Source organism: Megalops cyprinoides, chromosome 7 (assembly GCF_013368585.1).
Source record: "Megalops cyprinoides isolate fMegCyp1 chromosome 7, fMegCyp1.pri, whole genome shotgun sequence".
Classification (NCBI taxonomy): Eukaryota; Metazoa; Chordata; class Actinopteri; order Elopiformes; family Megalopidae; genus Megalops; species Megalops cyprinoides.
The window spans coordinates 13483292-13499228 of record NC_050589.1 but is presented as its reverse complement, the minus strand read 5'-3'; the positions used below and the strand labels follow the sequence as shown (position 1 = coordinate 13499228).

The window sequence follows — 15937 nt, the reverse complement described above, 5'->3', positions numbered from 1 at the left end:
TGTCTACAACTACCTCGAATGCAGTTCAGATGTCATGTATTTCAATTTTCTTTATACATTTGGCTCTTGAAGCCCAGAGCTTGTGAATAAATGAATGTGCAAGTATGAGTGGCCGCATGAACTGCATGTCTCAGTTCCGTTGGTTTCTGTCATAAACACATTAAAATTCATAATTTATTCAGCATTCTAAAAGGATACGATCTGCCAAAACATCAGTTTTAACTCAGACGTTGTTCTCGTTCACTCTTAACTTAAATTTGAAACACATACATACATCATTGTGAATACTTTTTAAATGTGTATCATGGGACCTCTAAGATCAGTGGCTTCGGGAATCATGGAAATGAGTGATTCTGTTCAACACATTTTGGAAATCTTCCAACTAATATACCCCATCAATATGAAAGTACAATCATATGTGATTTTAATGTTATATTTCATCTTACCGCAGCTGAAAGTTTCAGATACAAGCAGTCCGTAGTGATTACGTCATTAGAGTACAGTGCGCGTGTGCCCGCCCCGCACGCAGGGCAGCTGACTCACAGCTGAGCGCTCGAGAGAAGCCGGTTACTTTCCAGAACTCTCGGGAAGACACGCAGCGCAACATCGGGAAAGAGCGCTGCGATTGGACGATGCAGCCAGAGAATTCTCGAACCATAGCGTTAGATATAAAGAGAGGGCACTTCGGAAGGTGCATTTAGTCAAGCGAGCAGTTAGCCGGATAACCTAGCGGATAGTAAACCCGCACATCAACGGAGATAACCAGATATTTCTGTAAGTATGCCGCTCACCGTAATCTTCTTTCAATGATACGGTTAACTAACTTTTGGATCTGTTTCTTGTTACAGATGTTGTCTTGTTTCTTGTTGTTACAAATACACATTTAGCTACAGTGGTTGTTATATGGGAAATGTATTTTCCTGTTTACAACAAATTTAGGATCTCTACTTAACAGTTTAACTGGTTTCGTTTCCCTTTTATTTAATTCAGTGTACACTTGTTCAAAAATAGCTGGGAGCTTGCAATAGTGATTCATGTTATCGTAATGTTCTTTTTTTCATTACTAAATTAATGATCTTTCAAACAGTAATGAAAAGAAGCCACGATGTTTTTAGTGGTATTTACATTTTCGTACATATAGATGTTTTGAACAATTCAGAAAAAGTTTGTGCTAGAAAAATTAAAAATATCGTGCACAGTACTCTGTTTGGCTTTGTGTATTTCTGTGTGCTTTAGTACATATTCTAAGAAATGACGGGGAGAATGAACTATATTAATGGTAATATGAATGTAAAATTGTCACAGTTATTCATCATATTATCGATTTTCTTTTGTTCTAGGCAGCCTGTACAAATAAACAAGATGTCTTCTGCGAAAGGAGTGTCGATCGGGATCGATCTGGGAACCACCTACTCCTGCGTGGGTGTGTTTCAGCACGGAAAGGTGGAAATCATCGCCAACGACCAGGGCAACAGAACCACTCCCAGCTATGTAGCCTTCACGGACACAGAGAGGCTGATCGGAGACGCTGCCAAGAACCAGGTGGCCATGAACCCCAACAACACCGTCTTTGACGCCAAGCGTCTGATCGGCAGAAAGTTCGAAGAGCCCGTGGTGCAGTCGGATATGAAGCATTGGCCTTTCAAGGTGATCAATGACGGAGGAAAGCCCAAAGTTCAAGTGGAGTACAAAGGAGAGAGCAAAGCCTTCTATCCGGAAGAAATCTCCTCTATGGTGCTGGTGAAGATGAAGGAGATTGCCGAGGCCTACCTTGGCCAGAAGGTGTCGAACGCGGTCATCACCGTGCCCGCCTACTTCAACGACTCTCAGCGGCAGGCCACCAAGGACGCCGGCATGATCGCCGGGCTGAACGTGCTGAGGATCATCAACGAGCCCACGGCGGCCGCCATCGCCTACGGCCTGGACAAAGGCAAGAGAGGTGAGCGCAACGTCCTGATCTTTGACCTGGGCGGGGGCACCTTTGACGTGTCCATCCTGACTATCGAGGACGGCATCTTTGAGGTGAAGGCCACGGCGGGTGACACTCACCTGGGTGGGGAGGACTTTGACAATCGCATGGTCAATCACTTTGTGGAGGAGTTCAAGAGGAAATACAAGAAAGACATCAGCCAGAACAAGAGGGCGCTGAGGAGGCTGCGCACGGCATGCGAGAGAGCCAAGAGAACCTTGTCCTCCAGCTCCCAGGCCAGCATCGAGATCGATTCTCTCTTTGAAGGCATCGACTTCTACACTTCCATCACCCGGGCACGCTTTGAGGAAATGAACTCCGATCTCTTCAGGGGTACGCTAGAGCCTGTGGAGAAGGCCCTGAGAGATGCCAAAATGGACAAGTCGCAGATCCACGATATTGTTCTGGTGGGAGGCTCCACCCGAATCCCTAAGATCCAGAAACTCCTGCAGGATTTCTTCAACGGCAGGGAACTGAACAAGAGCATCAACCCGGACGAAGCGGTGGCCTACGGGGCAGCTGTGCAGGCCGCCATCCTCATGGGCGATACTTCTGACAACGTGCAGGACCTGCTGCTGCTGGACGTCGCGCCGCTGTCACTGGGTATCGAGACGGCGGGAGGAGTCATGACCGCCCTCATCAAGCGCAACACAACCATTCCGACCAAGCAGACCCAGACCTTCACAACCTACTCCGACAACCAGCCCGGGGTCTTGATCCAAGTGTATGAAGGAGAAAGAGCCATGACCAAAGACAACAACCTGCTGGGCAAGTTTGAGCTTTCGGGCATTCCTCCGGCCCCGCGCGGTGTCCCCCAGATCGAGGTAACCTTCGACATCGACGCAAACGGCATTCTCAACGTGTCGGCGGTGGACAAAAGCACGGGCAAAGAGAACAAGATCACCATCACCAACGACAAGGGTCGGCTGAGCAAAGAGGAAATCGAGAGGATGGTGCAGGAGGCTGACAAGTACAAAGCCGAGGACGACCTGCAGCGAGAGAAGATTGCTGCCAAGAACACCTTGGAGTCCTATGCCTTCAACATGAAGAGTAGTGTGGAGGATGAGAAAATGAAGGGCAAGATCAGCGAGGATGAGAGGAAGAAGGTCATTGACAAGTGCAACCAGGCCATCTCCTGGCTGGAGAACAATCAGCTGGCCGACAAGGAGGAATACGAACATCAACTGAAAGAGCTGGAGAAAGTGTGTAACCCTATCATCACCAAGCTGTACCAGGGAGGGATGCCAACAGGAAGCTGTGGAGAGCAGGCCCGGTCCAGTGCGGGGTCCAACGCTCAAGGACCCACCATTGAGGAGGTGGATTAAAGGAAGTGAAATCATGAACAGTCTGTCACACACTGGACTTCTTTTCTCTTGCAGATATGTTTGCTAAAGATGTTTTTCCTGGTTAAAAGTGTTCAAAATTGGTTTAAAATGAGCTAAAAACTGTTACACTGTTGACTGCTTCTCATCTTGTTGTCAACACTGGCTGTGAAGATCACATTGTAACTATAAATGTTGACATGTGCACCATGTTTGTAATGATGCCTGCAATTTTCCATTCAGATGAATTCCATTCTTAGAGCTCCAGTATATTTGCACTTTTGTAGTTTGTAAATATTGATTACAGAGTAAAAATTTCAAATGTGAGATTTTTTTTTGAAGTTTTGTGTTATTTACTCGCTCATGAGCTGGACCTTTGAACGTTGGCAATAAAGTGTTTAAGATAAAATGATTTCGATTGTTCGTTTCTTCTTTTCTGCAACACCCAAAGTGGCATTTTCACGCGACAGTCCCATGTAAATGTTTGTGGCCTCCACCAGTTGAATGTAAAGCACTTTCCGAAATCAGTTCTTAGGAACAAAGGGTTCATCGAAAAGCTATCATTAGGTGGTTTTCTTTTCACTAAACTCAAGAAAAAAATGCACAGTTTGATGTACATGAATGCTTACTGAAATAATTTGTGATTATTTTAATATTTTCTCCGATTGAAATCTAGGAATTATTTTCATCACATCATAAAAGAGGGAGGACACAGATAAATATCACAGATATTTATATTTTCTCAAATTAAATCAGTGCATCATATGTAACAGAAAAGTCCATACATGGAAAAATAAGTAAGACAAACTCAGCGTTAAGTAATTCAATTATGTTTTGATATTTTTCATATTTTGCCATTGGATGTACGGTATTACAGTCTCGTCGAATATTATTTCTCGCATCATTTCGTGCGTAGAAGAAAAAATGCTTACGCCTTGTTATCATGTCTATGTTGTAGCTGCGGCAAAGAAATACCAATTGAAGAAATCGGCAACATTTTCAGCATTCACAAATCACAATCCAAGCCATCGAGTAATGCGTTTTCTTTTTAAATTATGAAAACAAATCGGTTTGATGACATCATTTCATATGGATCGCGAATTGCGCACATAACGGATTGCTTACTATGCCTTCGTTGTAAGACTTGTATGATCTCTAAGGTTCGCACAATAAACGAACCATAACGTCTGTCGTTGAAGTGTGTTAAGTAAAACACTTTCGAAAGTTTTTTCTTTCACGTAAAAACCTGCAAAACGTACTGAAAATGAGACATTTGAACAGGGGGAGATGAACATTGATTGATTTACTGCGAAAACGTATATACACGTTGCTTAAATATGAACAATTTACATTAACGCATTGCCGTTAGAGAAACAATGAAACCGATGACCTAATAAAAACACCCCGAAACATTTTTCAAGAATTAAACTAATTTTATGTGATGTTTCAGTGCGCTGCTCCGTTTTATCTTAATTTTCCACAAATACACCCAGATGTCATTATTCTATGGCTGTCTTAAATCTTATTATCATCGTTATTTTCATCGTGGTTGCACATGTTCAAATATTAAATTCCGAAAGCGCTTTCTGGTTTGCTAACTGACAACTTCCAAAATCTCGAATGGCCAGTTGACTGCCATATGTGACCCATTGTTAAGAATTCCAAGATTACCAACAAAACGCCGCCTATCGAACCTATGGCAGGGATGCTGGAACTCGCTAGAATGCGCGACTTTGGCGATGATGTCAGCAGTGTACAGTGTGCATGCCCACGCCCACCATACAGATCTGCGGCGTAAAGTCACCTACTTTTATCCTTAGGAAGCGATCGTGAATAGGACAAATATTTTGCAGTTAAAAAAAACTTTGGGAAAGGATCGGAAGTGGGTAAAATGATCTCAGATGTGTTGTCAAAGGAAAAAATTACACGGACGCGGTCTACCGGGCCGCACTCGCATGCTCGGGAAGAATCGTCTGCTTTCGAGAACTATCCGGAAGGTTCGCGGTTACGCGTGTGAGGAAGGAGCGCTCTCATTGGTCGTTGAAGTCTGAGAATTCTAGAAGCGCCGCTTCTTGTATTTATTGACGACCAGAGCCGCAGCTTTCAGTGTTAACGAGCAAGCGCTGGAGAAAGAGCAACGTCGCCAAAAAGAAGAAGAAAGACAGCTGCAATTCAACGGAGCTAACTTAAGTAAGTTCACTTTTTATGAAAATACGGTTAGCGAACAGCAATCGACTTCTTTTTTAAAGTGCTGGCTTGTTACCATTAAATAGATAACCAGCTAGGTATATAAAAGAGATGGAAATGAACAATTTACCCGCACAATGTCTTTGTAATTTAGTGAACCTAGTTTCTAGTACAGTTACTTTTCGTTGCTGTGCTCTTAATGATGCAGGCTAGCTAGTTAGTGCAAGTATCGTGACCAAGTTGACATTCGTAAAAAGTGAGGAGACACTGAGAGCTAACGGTGTTGGTCGATGCACTAGACAGACTAGCTCTCTTTTTAGTATTATTTAGTGAGGTAACTGGCCCGTTTAAAAGAGCTAGAGTTGTGTCGTGCAGGTAACGCATGACCCAAATCTGGCAACAGTAGTCAGCGGTTTGTATGGAAAATGGCTTAGTGCACAAGGGAGAAGTGTACATGTTCGTATTTGTAATATCCAGACGAGCGTTGGTTTGTCTGTCATACCTGTTTCCAAACGTTTAATACTTTCATAACATTGTGCACAGCGTATGATTGAATAGGGGAAGAATCCATATGGTTTGAATTTATTCTGACAGGTGACATCGATGGGTTCATTAGTCTCTCCGTCTCGAAAGAATATTAACAATTCGTGTGTTGTTTGCGTATTTTACATCATCTAGAATGACTTTACACTTCAGGCTGCATTTGAGAGCTGTCAATTTATTTTCTTCGCAATTAGGAAATATCTTAAGCATTGCGTGGTTTTCCCTCCTCGCTGCTTTTTGTCGCTTAAAAGAATTTGAATTAATATGAAGGACCCCGCTCCCCAGTCTACTGTTCTTTGTGAGGTAACTGAAAGCAATAGAGAATTGACTGTGTCAGTAAGACGGTTTAAAAAACAGTTTTAGCGAATGACGTGTTGCTTTACATACTTACGTGTTTTCTGTTTATTTTTCTACTATAGGTGGCATATATCAATAAACAAGATGTCTTCTGCGAAAGGAGTGTCGATCGGGATCGATCTGGGAACCACCTACTCCTGCGTGGGTGTGTTTCAGCACGGAAAGGTGGAAATCATCACCAACGACCAGGGCAACAGAACCACTCCCAGCTATGTAGCCTTCACGGACACAGAGAGGCTGATTGGAGACGCTGCCAAGAACCAGGTGGCCATGAACCCCAACAACACCGTCTTTGACGCCAAGCGTCTGATCGGCAGAAAGTTCGAAGAGCCCGTGGTGCAGTCGGATATGAAGCATTGGCCTTTCAAGGTGATCAATGACGGAGGAAAGCCTAAAGTTCAGGTGGACTACAAAGGAGAGAGCAAAGCCTTCTATCCGGAAGAAATCTCCTCTATGGTGCTGGTGAAGATGAAGGAGATTGCCGAGGCCTACCTTGGCCAGAAGGTGTCGAACGCGGTCATCACCGTCCCCGCCTACTTCAACGACTCTCAGCGGCAGGCCACCAAGGACGCCGGCGTGATCGCAGGGCTGAACGTGCTGAGGATCATCAACGAGCCCACGGCGGCCGCCATCGCCTACGGCCTGGACAAAGGCAAGAGAGGTGAGCGCAACGTCCTGATCTTTGACCTGGGCGGGGGCACCTTTGACGTGTCCATCCTGACTATCGAGGACGGCATCTTTGAGGTGAAGGCCACGGCGGGTGACACTCACCTGGGTGGGGAGGACTTTGACAATCGCATGGTCAATCACTTTGTGGAGGAGTTCAAGAGGAAATACAAGAAAGACATCAGCCAGAACAAGAGGGCGCTGAGGAGGCTGCGCACGGCATGCGAGAGAGCCAAGAGAACCTTGTCCTCCAGCTCCCAGGCCAGCATCGAGATCGATTCTCTCTTTGAAGGCATCGACTTCTACACTTCCATCACCCGGGCACGCTTTGAGGAAATGAACTCCGATCTCTTCAGGGGTACGCTAGAGCCTGTGGAGAAGGCCCTGAGAGATGCCAAAATGGACAAGTCGCAGATCCACGATATTGTTCTGGTGGGAGGCTCCACCCGAATCCCTAAGATCCAGAAACTCCTGCAGGATTTCTTCAACGGCAGGGAACTGAACAAGAGCATCAACCCGGACGAAGCGGTGGCCTACGGGGCGGCTGTCCAGGCCGCCATCCTCATGGGCGATACTTCTGACAACGTGCAGGACCTGCTGCTGCTGGACGTGGCGCCGCTGTCACTGGGTATCGAGACGGCGGGAGGAGTCATGACCGCCCTCATCAAGCGCAACACAACCATTCCGACCAAGCAGACCCAGACCTTCTCAACCTACTCCGACAACCAGCCCGGGGTCTTGATCCAAGTGTACGAAGGAGAAAGAGCCATGACCAAAGACAACAACCTGCTGGGCAAGTTTGAGCTTTCGGGCATCCCTCTGGCTCCGCGCGGTGTCCCCCAGATCGAGGTGACCTTCGACATCGACGCAAACGGCATTCTCAACGTGTCGGCGGTGGACAAAAGCACAGGCAAAGAGAACAAGATCACCATCACCAACGACAAGGGTCGGCTGAGCAAAGAAGAAATCGAGAGGATGGTGCAGGAGGCTGACAAGTACAAAGCCGAGGACGACCTGCAGCGAGAGAAGATTGCTGCCAAGAACACCTTGGAGTCCTATGCCTTCAACATGAAGAGTAGTGTGGAGGATGAGAAAATGAAGGGCAAGATCAGCGAGGATGAGAGGAAGAATGTCATTGACAAGTGCAACCAGGCCATCTCCTGGCTGGAGAACAATCAGCTGGCCGACAAGGAGGAATACGAACATCAACTGAAAGAGCTGGAGAAAGTGTGTAACCCTATCATCACCAAGCTGTACCAGGGAGGGATGCCAACAGGAAGCTGTGGAGAGCAGGCCCGGTCCAGTGCGGGGTCCACCGCTCAAGGACCCACCATTGAGGAGGTGGATTAAAGGAAGTGAAATCATGAACAGTCTGTCACACACTGGACTTTTTCTCTTGCAGATATATTTGCTAAAGATATTTTTCCTGGTTAAAACAGTTTATTTTTTTTTCCTTTTATTGTAACATGGTTGCTCTGGTTTTACATTGTTGTCAGCACTTGTTAATGGATATGCCTTTTTCAAAAGTGTTGTCAAATATTATGACACCTTTTATTTAACATTTGAGGGGAAACATTTCTTAAAGTTTCCAGATGTGTATTTTGTAAAAATTAAAGTTTAAATGTTGGTCTTCATAGTTTGTATTTCAGGTTACCTGTTCATGGGCTGGACTATGGACGCTTGTAATAAATTATTTAAGATACAATAATTTTCTTTGTGCATTCCTTCTTTGCCCCCTTACCTTCAGTGGCTGTTTTCAGTGATAGCCCCATTTAATTTTTCCCTGTCACAGCATTTTCAGACATGAATTTCTGAGAACAATATGTGACTTGAAAAGCTGGAATACTTTCCCAGGTATTTTCCTGAGATAATCTTTTCCCCCTCTGAAAAAAGGAAGCTACATATTAGTAAAATAGTAAAATAAAGTTTTTACTTTCCCATCACTCACCATATTAAATGTAGTGCTGACACTAACAGATTATAAATGTGAGAGTATAAACTGGAAATGAAGACACATTTGTATTTTCTTCTTTTCTTAAATTTATACCTCAAAATTATTTACATCACATACAGAGAGAAAACACATGCGAAATACAGTTTCTTATGATATGAACTTAGTGCAGCAATAGCAAAAAAGTTCAGATAAGGAAAAATAAAAAAATCTGTCTTTTGAGTATTTACACATTTTGACCTTGCTGATATTTTGCCTCATTGAATATTAGAGAAAATTACAGTAATCTAGGAAAATCTCCAACTTTTTTGCATTCAAACCAAACAATTGTAATGCAGCAGGGGATTAGTTATTGTGGTATTTCATGTACAAATGCAATAACAGAACAGCAGAATGTAAGTATTAAAGCATGAACTGAGAGCAGCTGAGATACCAAACTGACATCTGCCCAATTACTCCTTGTCCCTCTCCAGGATGGGTCTCTCTTGCTCCTGTACATCACACGAGTTTGTCACAAGCTTACAGTCACACATTGCATCATTTCAAATATCACAGCTCTGCAATGTATGTTCAACAATACCACTGTTTTTACAATGTAATCAGACAGCTTATATTTTCAGTAGTTTGCTTTTCGCTGCCCCCTCCCCCAATGCAGAGCTTACATGAATGCTAATCACATAGATTCAGATATTAATATTAATATATTAATATTGAAATACTGACAGATGAAATTCTTGTCAGATTTATTTCTCACTGCACGCCTATTTGCGGCGTCTGGCTACATTTTTGAACTTGCGTCCTGTGGTGGGCCGATAACCAGAAGAGGCTGTTTCTGCTGGGCTGTAAGGGAAAGGGGATAATGGGGGCAGGGTCAGTTTCAGGGCCCTGTTACCACACTGGTCACTACCACACAGAAAACACACAGAGGGAGCAAAAGTACAAAAATTACTTTAAAAAACGAAACAATTCCACCAGAACTAGCCAACACACTACTGAAGCAAACTACAGAGTAAATGTCTCCTCTTCACCTGGACACCTGCATTTAGAGAGCTGTTCATTGCATAAGTAAGGCTTATTAACCAATGGCTGGTCAAGAACGGCACTCACATGATTATGCAGTGAGAGAGGACTCTGAATGCATCACCTAATACATTGACTCTTACAAACCTGCAGATTACATCACATTATTACCATTTAGCAGAGGGTCTTGTCCATAGCAACATACAAGTTCATACATTTATATAACTGTATATGTACAGAAGTAATTGTGGGTTAAGTACCTTGCCCAGGGTTACAATAGCAGTGCCCCAGCAGGGAATCCAACCAGCAACCTTTTGGTTACAAACCCTATTCCTTATCACTACACCACACTGCTGCTGCAGATGCTCACCCTCATCCTAATTCAATGGTTTATGTATAATACAACATGTATGATGTTCTTCAAAGAATGCATCAATTATTGACATATTTACAGTGTGGTATTTTATACTGAGTTCATATTTATCTTGAATTTATATATACAATATACTACAATAAATGCAAATAATGCAAAAACTATGAAAGTGTGAATCATTTAGGCATTTTACATAGAGGTTGTATATTTTGTTACAAATAAAAATGCATTCCTTCTACTTAGATTTCAAGGACAGACTTTTTCTGTGACCCCAAACACCCCCCCCCCCCCTCCAACAAGGGCACAGGCTTACCCAGTATGGTGGGTGGGAGGCCGTGAGATTGTGAACATTGGAGCAGAGGAGGGTATAGATGGAAAGCAGGGGATTAGCTTGACTGTATCCTGCTGTGATCCACCTGCTGGCCAGTGAAAGAACGGTTCTGTGAACACAGGCAAAAGACAGTGAGGTGAAAACTACAGACAGCCAGAGCACTGAGTGATCAGGTTTATCATACTGAGATAGCATTGATTTGGCTCAAACTTTCTTTCATGGTAAAGTCTTGACTCCAAGAAACCGTGGGATGGAGCTGTGATTATTGCAGTTCCTGCATCTCTGCTCCTCTCTGCCGGGCAGTGATTTTGCATTAACTTCTAGTGATGTCTGACACAGAGGGGTGACCTGTGACCTGTGCCCTGTGTGTGTGCATACCCTGTCCAAACAGACCAGCAGGCTTCCTGCTCACAGACTCACTTTCAGCCTGGGCCTCTGAAGAGACAAGGCCAGACTGAGAAAAAAAGACAAAAAAAACAATTTTAGTCACTTTTTGTACCAAAGCCACTGTAAACGCATCCCAGCAACAAGATGTAAATGTCCCTAATTAAATCTGTCAATGCTTTTCCTTGATGATATATTTTACACATGTTGGAAAATAAAGTTTATGTTGATAACGGTATCATTTTTTTTAGTTTACAGTATTTTTTGTACCTATTTATCAAGGGTGCCACTAATTCTGGCCCCAATTGCATTCACACAGTAGGATTTTAATGCTTTTTCCCCCTATATGACAAATCAATTGGCTTGTTACATAACATTAGTTTTTCGTTTTACCTCAGGTTGACAGTCAGCTAGGTAAAGCAGACTGATTTTTAAAACATGTAAACATCCGGGTCAAAGGACAGGTGAGATGGTGGCAGAGTACGTCCGAATTTTGTCCTTACTACTCGCTCGCATACCCATAGAATGCACTATTGTAATGGTCGGGTAGTACGTTCTTAACCAATGTTAGTGCATACTGAGTATTCGGATGCAGCCCTACTCCTGGAGCCCCCCTGTCCTGCATATCTTCTATCTATCCTTTCTCCAAACATGCCTGATTGAAATTAACGTGCTCTTGATCGGGTGTGCTCAGCTAATCAAAAGTACCACAAAAGTGAGTTCAGTCAGGTAGGTAGAGCAGGGAAAGATGGAAAATGTCCAGAGCAGGGGGGGCCAGGAGCAGGATTAAGAATCAGTGATTTAGACTGATCTCATCATGACACAAGAGCACTAGGGGGAGATGAATGCAATCCTCTGACTTGGTCATAGGAAGACAGCAGCTTTTCTTGCACTGTACTTTACACAGTGCGCTACAGTGGGTGATAGGCACTGTCTCGCTGTCCTCATCCATCTAAGGGCAGTGGAATGAGGGGACCCCTATCCAATGAATGAAGCTGCTCTTTGCCAGAGGTGAGACATTTGAGACAGGACCTCGATGACAAAGCTCAGCTTGTGCACATGGCGAGTGCCTTAACCACTGAGCTACCTGGGAGACATCCCATAATGGTCTGTTACGGCTACAATCATAGCATAATTCAGAAAGTTATAAAATTAAAATTAGATGTTTTTTTTGTTTTTTAAACATTTAGACAGTCTGTTTTTCACAAAAGGTACTTGTTGATGCATTAATAAAATTTGGAAATGGTCTAATTTAGGCATACAGCCACTGTGCATTATAATTCACAAGTTTCCTACCAAAACACACACACATGCACACAAATTAAAGACAGACCATGGGTTCTGGGGCTGGAAGAAGACAGACATCTTTCACTGTAAGAGAAACACATGGTGAGCCATATTTCCAACAGAGACAGTTCCTACATTTACATTAAAATCAGTCATATAGCAGATTTTTCACAGCTATATATTAGCTACACAAGGATGCAAACTGTCTTTAATAAAAGTGCAGGAACAATGGAACATTCTGAACACAAACAACCACGTCTGAACATGCATCCCATAATATTCTTCCTAAATGGAGAATTCTAAAATGTATAGAAAATATAATTTTGTAAAGTGTTTTATTTTTCCTTGCCTTTTCTGCTAGCTAGGTTTCTTATCCAGGGCAGTTACATGGCTGGATATTTACTGTAGTGATTCAGGATAAATGCTCATGGGCACAACTGAAGCTGCAAGCATGTGCCCCCTCCAACACTTCCCACCTGTTAAACACGGTCACCCTGCTCTCCTGTTAAACACAGTCTCCCCACTCTCCTGTTAAACACAGTCACCCTGCTCTCCTATTAAACACAGTCACCCCGCTCTCCTGTTAAACACAGTCACCCTGCTCTCCTGTTAAACACAGTCTCCCTGAACTCCTGTTAAACACAGTCTCCCTGCACTCCTGTTAAGCACAGAGCCAAGGAGGAATTTTTGTGCTAGTTTTGAGTAAAAACACATTATTTCCCACCAACCTGTCCGAGAGATCTTGATGAATTCTTCCTGACAGATGCTCTCTAATCGCTGTTTCAACTGAGAAATTGCTTTACTCACATCCCCAAATAAAGTGGATGGATTTATAGTCATGCAGGGTAAGCTTCTAGAATCAGGACAGAAAAAGAGAGACTCGCAATTCTAGCAAGAGAGAGAGAAATAAAGAGAAACAGAGAGGAAAAGAAAGACAGAGAGGCAAAGCAGAGAAAAAAAAATGAGAATGTTTGTTTTGCTTTTGCATTTGCTGTCATGACAATTCATCCGCTTTTTAATGATGTTTACTGAATTGAACTGAAGACACAGAGTGAAGTGAGACACATGAAGATGTCAGCGCATGCTGTCTGAGAAATCTACATGAGGTGTACTGTAGGTTACCGGAGAGCCAGTTACCTGGAGGAAGTGGATGTGATCCTCTGTGCGTGAAAGCTGCTCCAGTGCACCGTCTCTCCTCTTCAGCTCAGCAATCTCCTGCTCCAGACACACCAGGTGTTCTTCAGCTCGACCCGCTACAGTCTTCTCCTGATCTCTGATCATCTCTTTCACCTCAGAGCGCCTTCTCTCAATGGAGCGAATCAAGTCAGTAAAGACCTTCTCGCTGACCTCCACTGCCGCCTGTGCTGAGCGCTGTTAGGAGACACAGAGAGAGGAGGAGGACACGGTGCTATCTCACTGCAAGACCACAGCAGCCTTTTTGAGATCATCTTCTCTGGTACCCACAGTGAGTGACTCAAGAGATTCTCTCAGATCCTTCAACTCCTTCTCCCTCTCCTGGATGCTCTGCTGGTATTCCTTCTGTGACGTTTCCTGCAGTTTCTGTGCACAGAAGCAGTAACAGAAACAGAAACAGTCTTTCACATGCCATTACATTCCCAGCTCAGTGAATCAGCACACTCCATGGTATCACAGCAGAGCCAATAGGCAAAGGACTGAACATGCCTTGGAGGAAAAGCCTCTGAACATTATGAGAGTGTTGGCTATTTTTGCTTTAAATATTTAATATGGACTATCACAATTGGAAAAACTGCATTAAAAATCAGTATTAGATGCCCTAAGCAGTACAGGAGGGAATTAAATCTACAGAGAGAAGAAACTTGTCACAGAATCACTCATAAACAGCTGAGATTCGTACCTGTTTCTCAGTCCTTTCTTTAGCAGCTGACAGCGTGACGTGGTCTCTGTGCTCATCTATCATACACAGTAGACAGATACATTGCTGATCGGTACGGCAGTAAGCCTCCAGCAGTTTGTCGTGCTGAGGGCAGATCTTTTCCCGTAGCTCTCCTGTGGCATTGATAAGCTTGTGCCTCTGTAAAGCAGAAGATTCATGGTGAGGCTGCAGATGAGTTTCACAGTAAGAGGCCAAACACACCAGACAAGACCTGACAGCTTTGTGCTTTCTCCCAGTGCAGACATCACACGCCATGTCTCCAGGTCCAGCATAACACTGAGCAGGAGGATCAGTTTGGAGTCCTGTCTTCTTTAATTTCTCCACCACGTCAGCCAACATGGTGTTTTTGCCCAGAACAGGCCTGGGGCTAAAGGTCTGTCTACACTGGGGACAGCTGTAGACACCGGTTTTATCATCCTGATCCCAGCAATCTTTAATGCAGTCCATGCAGTAACTGTGTCCACAGTTAATAGTGACCGGATCCTTGAGTAGATCCAGACAGACTGAACAATTAAACTGGTCTTGGTCCAAGATAGCAGAATGTGCCATCGTACTCCACACAGTGAGAAAGAAGCACAGAATGTACACAAACACTTTCAAGTTTCACTTTCCTGTAAGTGACGTAAGGGTGGGAGTGGCTTCATGAAACTCCCCCAGCCTTATAAGCCATGAATTTGGACTGCAGCCAACTTTAGAAGGATAGGCTGTGTGGAGTGAAAATACACTAACAGATATTACACACAATCAAACTGCCTCCGCTGCCTGTGACAGGGAATGTAATTAATCATCATAGATTACATTTTAGTGGTCAATGCCTTCATACTTAGGTTATTGGTTAACTTAAGGTTAACTTAAGGTTATTGTGATCAGGTTTTATAGTTACAGCAAACCCATGAAAATATTGCTAATTACCCAATTTATTCATGTGCTGAATAACATATTACATTATCCTTTGTTTTGTTTCAATTTTCATGTCTAATAGAGTCAGTGCAATTTAATAAAGGTCCCTGGTGACATAAAAATTTGTGACAATTCATACAAATTATGAAAATAAATAATTTTAAAATAATATGTAGAAATACATTTTTCAGTATCTACACATGGCTTTTCAAAAAGTCCATTTCTGTGAGTATCTAGACTAACATGTGAAAAGGTTTTGGAAGCTGCTGAAAAATAGGAACAATATAACAAGACTGTTGTTAAAAGACACAACAAAGATTAGGAGGAAAGAACAACTGAACAACTAAAAACACTGCATCTGAAAAGGTTTATTGCCAGTTTCCAAAGGCCCAACTCAAGAATGAGTGAATGAACATAAAACTTCTCACTTTTGAATCTCTTATCCTGTAATAAATAGTTTCAGACAGGTTCACTGGGTAAACTGGCAAACTCTGCTGAAATTGTGGATTCACACATATTTAACAAACAAATCCAAGTTTACATTACTGTGCAAGTGTAGTTTAAACTGAGTGGTGCATTCAAGCATCGCACAAAATGGATGCCTCTCTTGTATGGCTTTCTGCTACTGTAACAGTGAGCAGGAAGGCCCCCGATGCAGAGATACTTCAAAACACGGAAGGATTTCAAAAGAAAAAACAAAAACAAAGAATCTTTACTAACAACAAGCAAGAA

The 15937-nt window shown here is 43.3% G+C and overlaps 3 protein-coding genes across 5 annotated transcripts; 2 read left to right on the top strand and 1 right to left on the bottom strand.

The window, feature by feature from the left end:
* Positions 1–658: 658 nt before the first annotated feature.
* On the top strand, positions 659–3539 carry LOC118780583 (heat shock 70 kDa protein). Of its 2 annotated transcripts, none has more exons than XM_036533165.1 (2): positions 659–774; positions 1345–3539. In XM_036533165.1, the coding sequence occupies exon 2, from the start codon at positions 1363–1365 to the stop codon at positions 3292–3294; it is 1932 nt and encodes a 643-aa protein (XP_036389058.1). In that variant the 5' UTR covers positions 659–774; positions 1345–1362; the 3' UTR covers positions 3295–3539. The 2 variants fall into 2 exon arrangements, with proteins under 2 accessions (XP_036389058.1, XP_036389057.1); XM_036533164.1 differs by having other exon boundaries at positions 1341–3349.
* A 1865-nt stretch (positions 3540–5404) lies between these two features.
* On the top strand, positions 5405–8394 carry LOC118780377 (heat shock 70 kDa protein-like). Its single transcript, XM_036532826.1, has 2 exons — positions 5405–5481; positions 6441–8394. Exon 2 carries the CDS (start codon positions 6463–6465, stop codon positions 8392–8394), a length of 1932 nt encoding a protein of 643 aa, XP_036388719.1. The 5' UTR covers positions 5405–5481; positions 6441–6462.
* Positions 8395–9194: 800 nt separating this feature from the next.
* Positions 9195–14870, bottom strand: LOC118780378 (E3 ubiquitin/ISG15 ligase TRIM25-like). Of its 2 annotated transcripts, none has more exons than XM_036532828.1 (8): positions 14267–14870; positions 13855–13950; positions 13528–13761; positions 13119–13278; positions 12437–12474; positions 11140–11173; positions 10702–10828; positions 9195–9835 (listed from the first exon to the last, which is right to left on the bottom strand). In XM_036532828.1, the coding sequence occupies exons 1-8, from the start codon at positions 14852–14854 to the stop codon at positions 9757–9759; spliced, it is 1356 nt and encodes a 451-aa protein (XP_036388721.1). In that variant the 5' UTR covers positions 14855–14870; the 3' UTR covers positions 9195–9756. The 2 variants fall into 2 exon arrangements, with proteins under 2 accessions (XP_036388721.1, XP_036388720.1); XM_036532827.1 differs by having other exon boundaries at positions 9200–9835; positions 11098–11173.
* Between the last annotated feature and the right edge of the window lie 1067 nt (positions 14871–15937).

Bases quoted from the DNA above. Each gene is read 5' to 3' on its own strand.
- LOC118780378 (XM_036532827.1), bottom strand. From the start codon at position 14,854: ATGGCACATTCTGCTATCTTGGACCAAGACCAGTTTAATTGTTCAGTC. The intron at 13,279-13,527 runs GTAACTGGCTCT...CTCTCTTGCTAG, and splicing joins ATCACATCCACTTCCTCCAG to AATTGCGAGTCTCTCTTTTT. The intron at 12,475-13,118 runs GTTGGTGGGAAA...TTTCTCTTACAG, and splicing joins CATCAAGATCTCTCGGACAG to TGAAAGATGTCTGTCTTCTT.
- LOC118780583 (XM_036533165.1), top strand. From the start codon at position 1,363: ATGTCTTCTGCGAAAGGAGTGTCGATCGGGATCGATCTGGGAACCACC.
- LOC118780377 (XM_036532826.1), top strand. From the start codon at position 6,463: ATGTCTTCTGCGAAAGGAGTGTCGATCGGGATCGATCTGGGAACCACC.